Source organism: Megalobrama amblycephala, linkage group LG14 (assembly GCF_018812025.1).
Source record: "Megalobrama amblycephala isolate DHTTF-2021 linkage group LG14, ASM1881202v1, whole genome shotgun sequence".
NCBI lineage: Eukaryota > Metazoa > Chordata > Actinopteri > Cypriniformes > Xenocyprididae > Megalobrama > Megalobrama amblycephala.
The window spans coordinates 35,822,037-35,837,493 of NC_063057.1; the positions used below are offsets into that span (position 1 = coordinate 35,822,037).

Sequence of the window (15,457 nt, forward strand, 5' to 3'; positions counted from 1 at the left end):
ATGAAACTAATTAGGCTACGACAAAGGCGCCGGCGCGTTCTGATGGATTTTTCCTCATGACAGCTGAAACAACTTAAAATAGGCCTACTCCGCCATTTTTGGTGATACAGATTATTTGCAAGACATCATTACAAACTACAAATGATCTACTTTTATTTGTGTACACTCACAATAAAAACAAAACCTTCTGCTTTTGTAAAATAAAAAAAGCAGAATGCGCTTTCATCTGTCTCTGAATCTTTCTGAAACGTCTCAAAAATGAACAAACTTCTAAGAATAATTATCACACAAACATGAAACTTACATCTAAAGAAATGTCTACTTTTAAATAAAACAATTCACATTTAAAACAAATATTTTCCTGCAATATAATCTGTATGAAACTAAAGAGCTGGACAATTTCTCCTGACTGACATGTTGCGAATGATAATGCTGTGAGGGAGTGACAGTAAATTTGGCATATTTCTCTCTTCTGACCAATGTATGCAATCTTTCTATTTTTTTCAATCTTTTCAAAAAAATCTTACAAATGACATATAAAAAATAAAACAATACTATTCATTCTGTGGAATATTTTTAATAGATCCCTCAAAGTACTATAGTATATACACATGATTTACATAATTTGTTGGGGTGGGACATGTCCCCATGACCCTACCACTTTTTGCAGCACACACACGGATGTACCTAAAGAAAGAAACATCTTAATTCGATAAGAAATTTGTTGGTCTGTGTTAAATAAGAGGCGATCTCTTGCTGAAATTAGTTGTTTTACCGCCAAACCGCGGGATTTGTTGCTTATCACCGCGATAAGAAAAAAACCCATACGGTCACAGCCCTATGTCTTGCCAAACATTTCCTCCTCCATAATCTTTTTTTCTTTCATTTAAAAAAAAATCTAATTATTTTTTTATAAATAATAAAAATATTTGGAGACAATTTGGATCACAAGCTTCTTGCGGGCTAACATTTTTAATAACAATTCCATTCTTACACGTGTCCTTGTGTTGTTACCTTATCACTGCTCGTGTGTGTTTGGATGTGAAGCATAGTTTGAGGACTGGACAGAGTTGTCGGCAATTCTTCCTATTGTAAAGTCATGCAATATGTAACCCCCTGTCGCCGATCCATTGAGCAATGTGCACACAGCAGTGACTGAATGCTGTCCCAGATAGTGGTGCAGTGTGAAAAGAACAGTGATTGAGGATTTTTTTTTTTTTTAAATAGAGGATTTTTCTATTTAATAGAGGAATCATGATAGCCCTACTTTTGAATCACCTGATATTCATGTCCTGTCTGTCTCTATGCTGAAACTCTTCATACAATGTTACATGTACAGCTCAGACTTTTATACAGTAATCTATTGCAAATTTCAAACACACATTAGTCCTCATTAAAACAGATTTATTTGTTAATTCTTAATTATTTTCATCTTAAATCATACGCTGAAGGTTCAGAATTATTGGAATCACATTCTTCAAAGCTCCTGTTATTTTAAGGGAAACAGTAGGAAACCACTGAAAGTGCTGTGGTTATTATAGCTATCATGTATCCTCGAGTTTGGGTAAAGTCTCACATAGACAACATCTCCAACCTCCAGGATCAACACAACTCCATTCGAGGAGTTTAACTCACTCTGAGGCCGATTATCATATGCTATAACCACCTTCTCTCCATTCTTATAAATGGTGGCACCTGATGCAGTTGGGGCATGACTAAATACAGAGATTCTGAACATGTACGCTCCTTTCAGTGGGGCTGTGAAAATACCTAAATCAAATAACAAGAGATACAGAATCAGCTGATTAATTTATGATTGCTTAATTACCAAACACACTGTGTTATAGTTTTGAATGATGGCAGATTATTTCAGGCTACATTTACACGACAACAATTTCCTAAAACAGACATGTTTTTTTCTTTGCGTTTTTCGCGTAAAGACAACAATCTTGTCAAATTGATCCCCGTTCACACAGATCCGTGGAAACAACTTAAAAACACTGTATTCTGCTGCCAGGCCAGTAGTTGGCGATGTCACTTTTTAAAGAAACACTACACACCTATAGAGGGTATGCATCAACGTCACTTTCCCGCCAGAATGCCGGGAAAGTGGACTGAGTGGTAAAAGAAGCTGCTGCATGACTGGATTTAATAGGGGAAACTGTGAAAACGCGAGTAAAACAAACGATTACACTAAAGGTTGGGCTCAAAAGTGTTCCTTATAACATATCAAAAAAACCTAATCCATGGATATTTACATATTAATGTAATTAGTTTGTTGACTAGATGCTGCATTAGTTGAGAACAGTAGTATGTTTGCAGTCGAGGCTGAGAGGATGCTAATAACAGTATTGCCACCAAAAACTTGCACTTTGAAAGTTTTTGTAAATTAGCTTTTTCAAAAGTTTGCATTTTCAGGTCCCCAAAACGCTGTTGTCCTGTTGTAAGGTTAAATATACATATAATTATATAAATGGGAGATAGTGGGTTAAAGTCTGGAATCTGTGTTCTTGTTTATAAACTTGATTTACTTCAGTGTTCATCGTTGTGTATCCTGATTGGCTGGATTGCAAGTTGGTGTTGTGTTTCTCAGCGCTGAGCATGTGAGTGAGTAAACAGATGACTGTTCACGAGCTGCTTCTCTTCTGTGATTTATTTTATTATTTTGAGTGTGTGTCACGCAAAGTTTACGAACCCTACTTTACATTTGGTGGCAGCTGGGTCATTATTTTGCATTTGTGGCGCTTTTTGTAGAGTTTTATGAACTTTTTCGGCACGCGATAGTGGCGCCATTTGGACATTACACTCTTATTGTTGTGTGAAAGGGCCCGTGCAGCTATGCAACTTCACGGGGGTTCAACTGAAGTGCACCAAACCCAAAATCAAGTGGCTATGGTGCATTCTGATCACACTGATGAGAAATTACTTCAGGCAGTGGAGCGGTTAATGTCGACTGTGAACGAGCTGAAAAATGATGTCCGCCAGCTACAAGACAAAAATGCTCATCTTACAGAATGTTTGGAGTTCTGGGAAAGGAACAGAAATTCTTTAGTTAAAGAGCAGACCAGGATGGCATATAGCTCTTCTCCAACATACCACAGTTCACAATATCAGCCTGACTGTACCCATATACCTAACAGACGGCACAAGGATGTTACAGTGTTGCATGACTGGCAGCGCACAATGCCACGTGACAGCAATAACACACAGGGAGGTGACAGAGCTGGGCCCTACTATCCTCCACTCTCAAGACCGTAGGTATCATACTGATGACTACAGACAGCCCCTCAGCCCTAGTCCTGTCCGGCAGTGAAGTAGAGACAACAGCCCTCAGAGCCGACGCAGTGTATTCTTTAGGTCCCCCTGACAGCCAACAGTCATTCAAACAACAGGGAAACTTCCATTAGCTGATGTTGAGGGGCAAACATCAGCTTCAGCCTCCCGGCCCCCACACTGATTTTACAGTATTTAATACAAATGAGGAGCACACACAACCCCCTAACAAGGTGTCAGCAAATGTTTTGGCAATTGTGGAAGGAGTGGAAGTTTCTGCTCTGGTGGACACGGGCTCTACTATCTCCATTGTGGGGGAAGATTTTCGACATTCTCAACCAATGTTAAAAAGCGGCCTATGAAAACTTCAATGGTACTTGCACGTTCTGTCACTGGGCAATGTCTGGACACCTTAGGTGTCTTAGTTCTAGGTATGAGACTTGGAAAGAATTGCTGCATCATGATTTATGATTTCCGGGTGGTTAGAGGTGCACACCATCTAATCATCTTTGGGTGGGACTTCCTACAAAACACCATGCTGTCCTTGATGTAGTAAATCAGAAATTGTCCTTATGGAATGTTGAGCTCCCTCTGCACCCAACAGGACATAAAGCTGCAGCCTGTTGTAATGTTTCTGTGCTTACATCTACCAAATTACTGGCATGGAGTGAAACGATTATCACTTCATGTGTGGCAGGAGCGACGGCTGTATCTCCTGTGCCAACTGACCGCATAGGTGTCCTGGAGCCCAACCGAGCTAGAAATGTGGCCATTGCGCACACCCTCAGTGAGGTTCAAAATGGCCTGACTGTAGTACAAGTTCTGAACACCACAGAAGAAGACATCGAACTCAGGTGAGGCCATGCTAATCAAACAAAGGCCCTATAGTGTGACACCTGAACAAAGACAAGAAATACAGCAGCAAGTGACAAAATTCTTAAAAGCAGATGTCATTGAAGAGAGTTATAGTCCCTGGGCAGCGCCCATAGTTTTAGTGCATAAGCGGGATGACACATGGCGATTCTGCCTGGATTACAGAAAACTCAATGCTGTAACAATAAAAGACTCTCATCCCCTTCCAAGAGTCGATGATGCATTAGATGCATTATCAGGATCTGCTTAGTTCTCCACAATAGACCTGCAGCATGGCTATTGGCAAGTGGAGTTGGCAAAAGAGGATCGTAAGAAAACTGCTTTCACCACAGGTAGTGGGCTGTACTATTTTAAAGTTATGCCCATGGGTCTGACAAAAGCTCCAGCAAATTTTCAAAGGTTAATGGAGATGGTACTTCGTGCGGCTTTCGGTTCGGTACGCGGTACGCATTATGTACCGAATGGTTCGTTGGACTAATTAATTACATTTGGAAAATAAAAGTTTGTGAAATATAATGTTATGCGTTCAACAAGGTAGCCCAATAACCCAAACGACGTAACAGGCAACGCCCCTGACACCCCCGAAGAAAAAAAAAACACCAATTTTATATGTTTATGTTATGCTGCGTTCACACCGAACGCGTATGGGGCGTCTGATTTACATGTGGCAACTCAGGCAGGCGCTCACTCACTCAGTATGCGCTGAAGGCTCTTTGCAAAATGGCTAATGCGTTTAACAGACCAGAAATAGAAGATCGTCCAATAACCAACAGGTCTGGTGTTTGGGTGCACTTTGGATTCCCTGTAAGCTATATAACATTTTCATTTTTTTTATAAGGAGCTGTTTTTGTTTTATCCCTTTCGAGCGTGAGTTTAAAATATTCTAACTCTCCCCCCCAGAGTGAGTTTTTTTTTTTAATGCAACCGTTATTTTAGAACGTTTGCCTTTAATGTTTCCATAGCGACGCGTCTTGCGTGTCACTAGCGCTGAGCGCAGCAACAATAACACTGTATGACAGATGGATCGCTATTATTTTGTTTTTCCTTGTTTATTTAAAATATTCACAAACTTGCTTACCATGTTATCAACTATCTGATATTCCGATCCTCAAATATGTGTAAGTGAGTGTGTTTTGTCGTTTAAAAGCCTTTATAAATGATCTTTATCATGATCTATAACGCGAGATGGGCGCCGCCATCTTAGTTTGCCCCGCAGTTCACAGAGTCCTGTCAGTCGGATTTACAGCAGGTGAATTCATCATTTTCTCCCGAAATATATGCAAGTAAGTGGCTGGTGAACTGGAAGAATAATAGAGTAAACTTTGCAGTTACTTGGGCCCATTATGTGTGTCTGATATGAATAAATATCGGCAAATTGTATATGAATGGATTGTTATTGCTCCTTCCACTGATGTCTGACATCAGTGTGCATTTTATAAACTCTAAATATATTGTTTTAATGGTGCTTATACGTATATAAATGTCTGAAATCTTAAAAGAAACGTTATGTGCCTAAAAACACTGCATAGCTGTGATATATGACAAGAGCTGCGCTCGTCCGTCTCGCAGCCAGAGCGCGAAAGCACAGTTTGAATCTGGCAGTTATGAGAAGTCGCTGAACGTTCGAAATCCCTTATGTGGGGACCGTACGCCCAGGGGCACAGAAATAAAAATCCCATATGTGGGACCGTACCGCTCAAAGGGTTATACAGTATGCTGCTACAAAAACACCATAGAAGATGGGTAAAGTATAGCTCCATCATTGTTCAATGTAAAAAAAAAAATCATACTTTGTTAGTTTTAATAAATAAAACATTTTTAAAAAATCAAGGAAATTTATCTGCCAATTTTTTCTTTTTGCTGTATCTAAAACGTACCGAACCGTACCGAACCGAACCGTGACACCAGTGTATCGTATCGAACCGAACCGTGAATTTTGTGAACCGTTACACCCCTAGTTTACACGTGGGCGGCTATTTTCATAAACGGACATTTCAACCTCTCCGGTTTCAAAAATAACATCGTGCACACATGTGAGTTTTCAGAAAAGTGTTTACACATGCCCGTGTATATATGCAGTCAAGAGCATGCCAAACCTGTAGGTGGTGGTGTAACGAGAAGCTGAAGCCCATGTAAGCCAATCAGAATCCCGAAAATAGCAACGAATCACTTCCTCTTCCTCTTTGGAACAAGGATGGCACCAGGATCATCATTCGTGTGGACTGACCAGGAGGTAGAGCTCCTGTTAAATGTAACTTTAGATTACAAAACCACAAAATTACAGGAGAACATCGACTGGGAGACGTGCCAAAGTAAATATGCCGACATACTGACCCTCTTTTTAGAGCACTACCCCAACGCATCTACCGATGATTTTCCTCATCAAAAGGAGGACATTACTCGCGCCGTCCTCACAACCAAGCTTAAGGCAGTTCGGATGAAATACAGAGGTGCTGTGGACACAGGCCGTAGGTCTGGGCATGGAAGAGTAGTCCTCCTGTATTTTGAAAAGTGCGAGCAGGTATGGGGTGGTTCGCCGGCCACCACCACTTTGCCCACCGGTGTCGAAACAAATGACCTGGAGCCCTCGCCTCAAGGCTCGTCAACATTAGATGTCATTGATTCCAGTGTAGAAGTTGATGGACTTCCTGATGACGGCAGCGTGGCACCATCAGCACAACCAGTGAAGGAGAGGAGAGATCTTCTAAACGTATGTATACAATTGTCGTTAGTAGCCTAGTTACCTGTAAAGTTATGTCTGACCTCATCAGACGGATACGTTTGTGATGTGGTGTGACAAGTTTGTGTAATTGTGGCATACACTTATTTCTACATTAATTTATTGTAAAGGTTTGTTGATGTTTTATTGTTAGAACATGGTTGATTATGCAAACCTACAAACCTAGTAACCATTATTGAAATGTGTGTGTGTGTGTGTGTGTATGTAAGAGAGAGAGAGACTGAGTGAGATAGAGACATCTTGTAGCCTATCTTGGCTTGCCCCTAGACAAAGGTAAATGTCAATGAAAGCTAGAATTTAGAACTCTACCATTGCCATGGCACCATACAAAACATTCTAGAGAAATTCTACAGCTCCTAGTTATATTACTAAGCTGCTACTCTTATGGCAATTGCTGACACTTTTTTTTTTTTAAGTGAATACTAGAAAGTAATGTTTGTAACACTGGATTTTTTTACTGCAAATTATGCTGTTGTAATTAATTTTGTTCTGATCTACTTTGTAAAGGCCAAACTAAGAGGACACCGCCAGACACGTCTGAATAAACGGCTTTCAGCAGAGGCTCTGCAACAACATGCTGTTGAAGAAGACCAGCGTATTAAAAGACAACTCCTTAACATCACTGAGGCCTCAGAAAAAAGAGCTGCTGACAACTTTTCTAAAGTTTCCAATACACTGGATAGGCTTACAACCTCAATTGTTGATGGGTTTTCTTTCCTGCGGGAAACACTCCATACACCACCACTAGCACAGGCGCCACCCCCACACTACCCCACAACAATAGCCCAGCAAGGTCATATGCCATCACAACACTCATATCTGCCAAATCAAATACATCAGGTATTCCCACAAAACTCCTCAGGCAATAGAACACACACACACAATGTAATGCCTATTACTATTAACACTGCAGATTTGTCCTTCATACCTGTTGAGGGCTCAGGGCAGTTCTCGTACACCCATGCACTTTTCAAGAAAGAATGAAAATTGTTTCGATTGTTTCTGCTGGTTACGGCTACTTTTTGATTGTAAAAAGGCAAGTATAATAGCTTGTCTAATGTTTCAGCAGATGCAATAATACTTTACACAAATTGCACTTTTAAAGGAAAGTATAAAGGCTTGTTTGTCTTGGCAGCTGCAATAAGTTTACAGAAATTGCACTTTTTGGTTGTTTAGTGTTAAATGTACCTTATCCGATGTCTTTGTTAGCTGCAATAAGAGTTTACAAAAATTGCACTTTTTGGATTGATTAATGTTAAATGTACCTTTGGAATGTTTTGTTTTACCATTGAGGTCAATTGAATTGAGTTCATTTGAACCCTGTTCGTATGCCCTATTTTTGAACAGTTATACAATTTGTTTATTGTAATGTGCTAGGTAACTAGAACTAGAGTTGCAAGCCAACTGGCTAACACTAGCGCATTTATGTAATGTGCATTGTCCTAACCAAATAAAAATAAGCTCAAACACACTTCTTGAAGCCTCTTGGAAATGTCACTTTAATGCGGTTCCATTTAATGTTTTGTAATGTATGTTTGTTATAAGCAGTAAGCAGTACAGAGGCATTTTATTTGTACAGTGTTTGTTCTCTTTAATGCCGTAATGACAAACCATTCTTGTGTCTGATCAGAATTAAACTGGTTGCAAAGCATTCAGACTTGTGTCTGTAATTGTGTAAGATGCACAGAGTGAAGTATGCTGGGGCAACTATAAAAACACTAACCATTTGTTACTGTAAACCTGTCCCACAAAACTTGAGTATCAAATACAAAGAACAAAATTGTAAAGAAAAATGCTTAAACACAAATATTAGCCTGTACTAAAATGTATAAATTTAAACAGAGTAGGCTACTTCAACATGTGTTAAACCAGTTTAACAAACAAGCTTGAGGCCCATTTATGGGTCAAGAAACTGTGTCAGGACTCTCCTGACCCTCTTCCCTTCAGCTGACATTCCCTCTCTGACAGTTGGTGGATTATCAGGTTGGTTGTCCCGGTCATATTGAATAGCCTCTGTAACCCTGGTGTCATCCAGAGTGTCCATAGCAGCCTCGCAGTAATTATGCAGGACGAAGCATGCATATACGACGAAGGGAAGGTCATTAAGGTTAATGTCCATTGCTCTTCTCAGGGCTCCAAACCGGCCTTTCAGCCTCCCAAACGCGCACTCGATAACCATCCGTGCACGGCACAAAGACAGTCCAAAGTACTGCTCCTGAGCACTGGTCCCCCCATTCGCATACTCTTTCATTAGATATGGGAGCAGAGGATATGCAGGATCTCCAAGTAAGTACACTGGTATGGCCTCTTCATCCTCAAGTATTTTCTTGGGACATGGTGGGATCTTTCCATCTTTCAGATGGCCGTTGAGTGTGGAATTTGCAAAAATGCGGGCGTCGTGAACACTCCCAGGCCATTTAACTACCACATCAATGAAACAATATTTATAGTCGCAGGTAGCCTGCACGTTCAAACTGAACCTCTCTTTTCTATTGACATAGTCTGTGGAATTTACAGATGGCTGCTTTATTTCCACATGTGTGCCATCCACAGCACCTATGCATTGAGGGAGGCCATGCACCTCTTCAAATTTCTGCACTAGTTTCTGCACAGAATTTTCGGATGTGGGCAGTTGTATGTACATAGGACCTAAGTGGACAGCTATTGCCTTACACACTTGCCTTACTATTATTGACACGGTCGATCGAGAAAGACCGAAAGCGTTGGCTGTCTTGCGCAGTCTACCCTCGTCGGACAGGTAATATAAGGTGCAGGCAACTTTTTTTATGACACCGACAGGGGACCGCATGACGGTCGTCTCAGCCTCGATGTAGGGACGTAGCAATTCGGAGAGTGACAGCAGCGATGACCTTGACATCCTAAAATTTTCACGCCACTCATCCGGGACAACCACTTCATTTTCGAAGTTCTCCCACCAGACAGCAGTTCGCCCAGGTCGGACCCAAAACCGGCGGCGCTGGCGGTGACGCGGACTGGTTCTTTGTGTTGGAGGGAGAAGTTGTTGCGAAATTGCTGACCTCCGAGCACTCATTCGTCTCTGCTCCTCGATATAATGAATCAGCTGTATTTGCAAATGCAAACACAGGAGAAGGGTTTGCACCAACATAAATGCGAATGTTACTCTGAACGCTTCCATGATCAAATGTAAACATAGGTCGCACTTTTGACGTAGGTGCGAGCTCTGGCGCATACTGTGACGTTGGGTGCCTAAACACTCGTTTTTCTCAGTTTACATACAAACGCGCAAACGAAGATTTTCAAAATCTCCACTCTGGCCGGAGTTTTTAGAAAGACTCGTTTTCAGAGGCGAATTCTACGTTTGCGTGTAAACGAACGGCGCAAACGAAGGGAAATGTTTCCGTCTTTCAAAATAACCATGTACGTGTAAACGGGGCCTAAGTCTTGTGGCTATACTTTTGAAACAGTGTGTATTTTAATCTTTACTGCTTGGCCCTTTTACATCGATTGTAAGTGCCTGACATTTTTTTTGAACAATTTAACATTTATTTCTGTTGTGACTGACCATGTGACTGATCATGCCACAAAAAATAGTAGATAATAATAATGTTACATTTATAGCTATTATATAGCTATAATACACATATTGCAGCTATTCTCAGCACTCTAAAGACTGCACATGGAAGGGGGAATCTCCTCAACCACCCTCGATGTGCAACATCCACTTGGATAATGCGACGGCAGCCATATTGTACAAGGACGCCCACCACACACCAGCTTTTTGGTGGAGAGGAGACAGAGTGATGAAACCAATCAGGATACAGGTGCTGGTCATATAATTAGAATATCATAAAAAAGTTCATTTTTTTATTGTAAATTATTTTTAAAAATTAAACTTTCATATATTCTAGATTCCCTACATGTAAAGTAAAACATTTCAAAAGTTGTTTTTTGTTTTTTAAATTTTGATGGTTAGAGCGTACAGCTCATGAAAGTCCAAAATCCAGTATCTCAAAATATTAGAATATTTCCTAAGATCAATCAAAAAATGGATTTTCAAAACAGAAAAGTTCAAGTTCTTTAAAGTATGTTCATTTGTACACTCAATACTTGGTCGGCAGCACATATTACAGCAAATGACTTGCTCTAGCACAAATTACAGCATCAGTGAAGTGTGGCATGGAAGTGATTAGCCTGTGGCACTGCTGAGGCACTATTGAGCCTTCATCTGTATATTGTTGGATCGACTGTTTCTCATCTTTCTCTTGAAAATATCCCATAGATTCAGGGGTCAGGCATGTTGGCTGGCCAATAAAACACAGTAATATCATGGTCAGCAAACCACTTGGAAGTGGTTTTTGCACTGTGGGCAGTTGCTAAAGTCCTGCTGGAAATGGAAATCAGCATCTCCATAAAGCTTGTCAGCAGATGGAAGCATAAAGTGCTCCAAAATCTCCTGGAAGATGGCTGCATTGACTTTGCACTTGATAAAACACAATGGACCAACACCAGCAGATGTCACAACCCCCCAAATCATTACTAACTTCAAGCAGCTTGGATTCTGTGCCTCTCCAGTCTTCCTTCAGACTCTGGGACCATGATTTCAACATGAAATGCAAAATTTACTTTTATCTGAAAAGAGGACTTTCGACCACTGTTCACTGTCCAGTTCTTTTTCTCCTTAGCCCAGGTAAGATGCTTCTGACGTTGTTTCTGTTTCAAAAGTGGCTTGGTAGTCCTTTTCCTGAAGATGTCTGAGTGTGGTGACTCTTGATGCGCTGACTCCGGCTTCATTTGACTCATTGTGAAGCTCTCCCAAGTGTCTGAATCGGCTTTACTTGACAGTATTCTCAAGCTTGTGGTCATCCCTGTTGCTTGTGCACCTTTGCCTACCCAATTTCTTCCTTCTAGTCAACTTTGCATTTAATATGCTTTGATACATCACTCTGTAAACAGCCACCACATTCAGTAATGACCTTCTGTGACTTACTCTCTTTGTGGAGGGTGTCAATGATTGTCTCCTGGACCATTGCCAAGTCAGCAGTCTTCCCCATTAGTGTGGTTTCAAAGAACAAGAGATACATAGAATGTCCCAAAAATTAGTATAAAAGTCTGAGGAGTAAAAGGCCTCCACAGATGCTGCCTGCATTAAGCGTAGAAGGACACCTGATACCCTAACGAGGGGCGCTTAACAGCATCTCCAATAATGCTGGATAAAGCTAGGATATAGAGCTTTTTAGATTAAGTTGATTTAAGTTTTATTTTGCATTAACTGCTTCGTATTGTAACCAATAAAATTCAACAGTAAATGAGACTTTACTTATAACTACAAACTGAGCCTTGATAAAGAACAACCACAAGGTAGTCTTCTGCATCATTCCTGAAGGACTTCAACCTGCCGGCGGGTGAGTATCTTATGGTTTAGACTAGATTTGACTTTCCTTACCCTACCTGAATAATCTAGGATTAAAAGGTGTACTATAAATGGTCACACCGACTAACAATATATGGGGATGATTAGGAGCCCATGATGATGGACAAAAGCCAATGGGCAAATTTGGCCAGGATGCTGGGGTTAAACCCGTACTCTTTTTTTCAAAGGCCATCCTGGGATTTTTAATGACCACAGGACTTCGGTTCAACGTCTCATCTGAAAGGTGGTGCTTTTTGACAGCATAGTGTCCCCATCATTATACTGGGGTGTTATGACCCACACGGACCACAGGGTGAGCACCTGCTTGTCTCACTTACACCCCTTCCAGAAACAACCTAGGCCCGGTTTCGCAGAAAAGGCTTAGGCTAGTCCTAGACTAAAATGCATGTTTGAGCTGTTTTAACTGAAAGCAACTTGTACTGATATATCTTAAAATATGTCCGTGCCATTGTTTTGTCTCAAGATAATGTTTTTTTTTTCTAAGGCAATATAGATGCTACTTGAATCTCCTAATTGAACTAAGGCCTAATCCTGGCTTATTCTAACCCGTTTATGAAACCATGCCCTAGTTTTTCCAGGACATTCCCATCCAGGTACTGACCAGGCTCAACCCTGCTTAGCTTCAGTGAGGAACCGGTCTTGGGCTACAGGGTGATATGGCTGCTGGCAAGAGCTGATGCTGATGGAGTTTAAAAATTCCTTTAAATGTTATTTTCTGTAATTGCAGCTCTTGTGGGGTATAATGTAATGTAATTATTAACCTGATTTACAACTTTTCACAAGCAAGAATGCCCTAGATTATGGGTAAGTGGTTATCCACCATGATAACGTTGACATTGACTTGTTTTACAGTACCATAATATGAACTGTGTTTTTACATTTGTTAATTATTACTTACTCATAGGTTCTGTCTGAGAGTGCAAAAAATTTCACATTTTGACAGATGATTTAATCCAAAGTAATTTATATTACAATTTCATTTTACAATTTACAATTTCATACATTTCTGGAAATTGCCACCACAAAATCAATCATTTTGAAAGCAAAAAAAAAAAAAAAAAAAAAAAAATCACACACACAGACAAAACAAAACAAACACTTTTTTTTTTTTTTTGGCAAAATCCAGGTGGGACTGAAAAATATGATATCATGAGGGCTTCAAAGCAAGCATTGTTCGGGGAATATTTATGAAAATGTGAGTAAAAGAAAATGCCACAATGTCTTTTTTTTCTCTTATGTATGTAGGATAAAGAGATACAGATCAAGGATCAGCGACAAGATACACTTAAAAAGGTATTATTTAACATTTCAGGTTTACTGATTTTACATAGAAGATTCAGAATTATTGGAATCACATTCTGCAAAGCTCCTGTTCTCTTAAGGGGAACAATAGGAAACCACTGAAAGTGTTGTGTATATTCTGGTTTTCATATATCCTCCTGCCAGACCAAAGTCTCACATATACAACATCTCCGACCTCCAGGATCAACACAACTCCATTTGAGGAGTTTAATGCATCCGGATTCTGAGCCTGATGATCATGTGCTGAAACAACCTTCTCTCCATTCTTAATAATGTATACACTTGCTGCAGTTCCGGCATGACCATATACAGAGACTCTGAACATGTACGCTCCTTTCAGTGGGGCTGTGAAAATACCTAAATCAAATAACAAGAGATACAGAATCAGCTGTTTCATTTACACACTGTAATAGTTTTGAAAGACGGCAGATTGTTTAATTCTCTTATACACATTACACAACTGCAGAGAGGTCTGAATGGAGCAGGTTTTCATTACTATAAACTGAGTTTTATGACTCCATTTCATTGATAATTACCTGTAATTGGGTTGTAGGCGTTCCCTATGTTTGTGAAGACGTTCCTGTAGGTTAGTGTGATTTCAGTGGTAAAAGGACCAATATATCCACTGCCAGATTCCATAAGTGAAGCTGAAAAAGCTATTTCTCTGTCTGTTATTGAAAAACAAGCAATATTGTGATATATTACTGTATTACACTGAGAATGTATACACTGAATTTAACATCATTCAAGCACACTTTCACCTCTATTTTCCTTTCTCAACTCCACTTGACTCAGAGTAAGATTTGAAATTTCTGTGAAGGAATAAAGATTCTGTTAAATGACATTTACACTGATTACTGTAATAGATAACACAATTTACACAGTATACACTCAACTTTACACTAACATTTACACTATACAATGTATTGCATTGGTGTTTTACTTTGAGGATCATTGATAAAAGAGTGAATGTTTTGGTGAAGTACCTTCATCTTTCTTGTTCATCTCTTCCAGGATAAACATCTGTTGTTCCCTCAGTTGCGTCTCTAAAGCTCTGATGTTTTCTTTCTGCTCTGTAACGGTGGCGGTCAGTTCTCTGATGTTTCCTTTCTGCTCTGTAACGGTGGTGGTCAGTTCTCTGATGTTTTCTTTCTGCTCTGTAACGGTGGCGGTCAGTTCTCTCAGTGCTGCATGGATGTCAGGGATGCCCAGATCACAGTATTGTTGTCTGTCAGTTGAAGCTTCAGCTCTCAAAGTGTCTGTTTTAGGTGGATTCTGTCTTCCGTCCTCAGAGCTGATCTGTTGACTGATCTCATTCTCATTGAGTCCTCCATCTACCTGCTGCTGGACGACAAACACAAAGGTTTCCAACAGCAGCAGTATACATACTAAAGCCTTCATTCTTCACTGATGTTTGTTTCCAGCTCTTTCTCTGTCATCCTCACATCGACTCATGTTCTTTTATAGTGTCCTGATTCACTGTCTTTTGTACTTGATTTCTGCTTCAGATAAATAAGTAGTTCAAGTTAATTATTAATCATAATTAGTGGGGTGTTCCGGGCTTAGTAGATGTTTATCTCTATTTACAACATTTGTGGCACTATGTTGATCTCAAAAGAAAATAACTATGACTCTCAGGTTGTTTTTTTTGTTTTTTTTTAGTTTATATATCAGTGGTGTGTGGTGGTGTTTTAAAATGAGAAGGCAAAGTCCTCATTTATGTCCCTGTTACACAATTTTAAGTTAACATTACATAAAAAGAGAGACCAAATACATTCAATTTTGTTGTTTTTACACTATGTAATGTTCTATTTACTAAAACCAAGTATAAATTTCATCAAGTTAGTGTTTTTACT

General features: G+C 39.9%; 1 protein-coding gene across 2 annotated transcripts; it reads right to left on the bottom strand.

The window, feature by feature from the left end:
* Window positions 1–1,474: 1,474 nt before the first annotated feature.
* On the bottom strand, window positions 1,475–15,064 carry LOC125245015 (heavy metal-binding protein HIP-like). Of its 2 annotated transcripts, none has more exons than XM_048155439.1 (4): window positions 14,588–15,064; window positions 14,363–14,413; window positions 14,138–14,269; window positions 1,475–1,770 (listed from the first exon to the last, which is right to left on the bottom strand). In XM_048155439.1, exons 1-4 carry the CDS (start codon window positions 15,000–15,002, stop codon window positions 1,490–1,492), a joined length of 879 nt encoding a protein of 292 aa, XP_048011396.1. In that variant the 5' UTR covers window positions 15,003–15,064; the 3' UTR covers window positions 1,475–1,489. The 2 variants fall into 2 exon arrangements, with proteins under 2 accessions (XP_048011396.1, XP_048011395.1); XM_048155438.1 differs by lacking the exon at window positions 1,475–1,770 and adding an exon at window positions 13,423–13,958.
* Window positions 15,065–15,457: the final 393 nt, after the last annotated feature.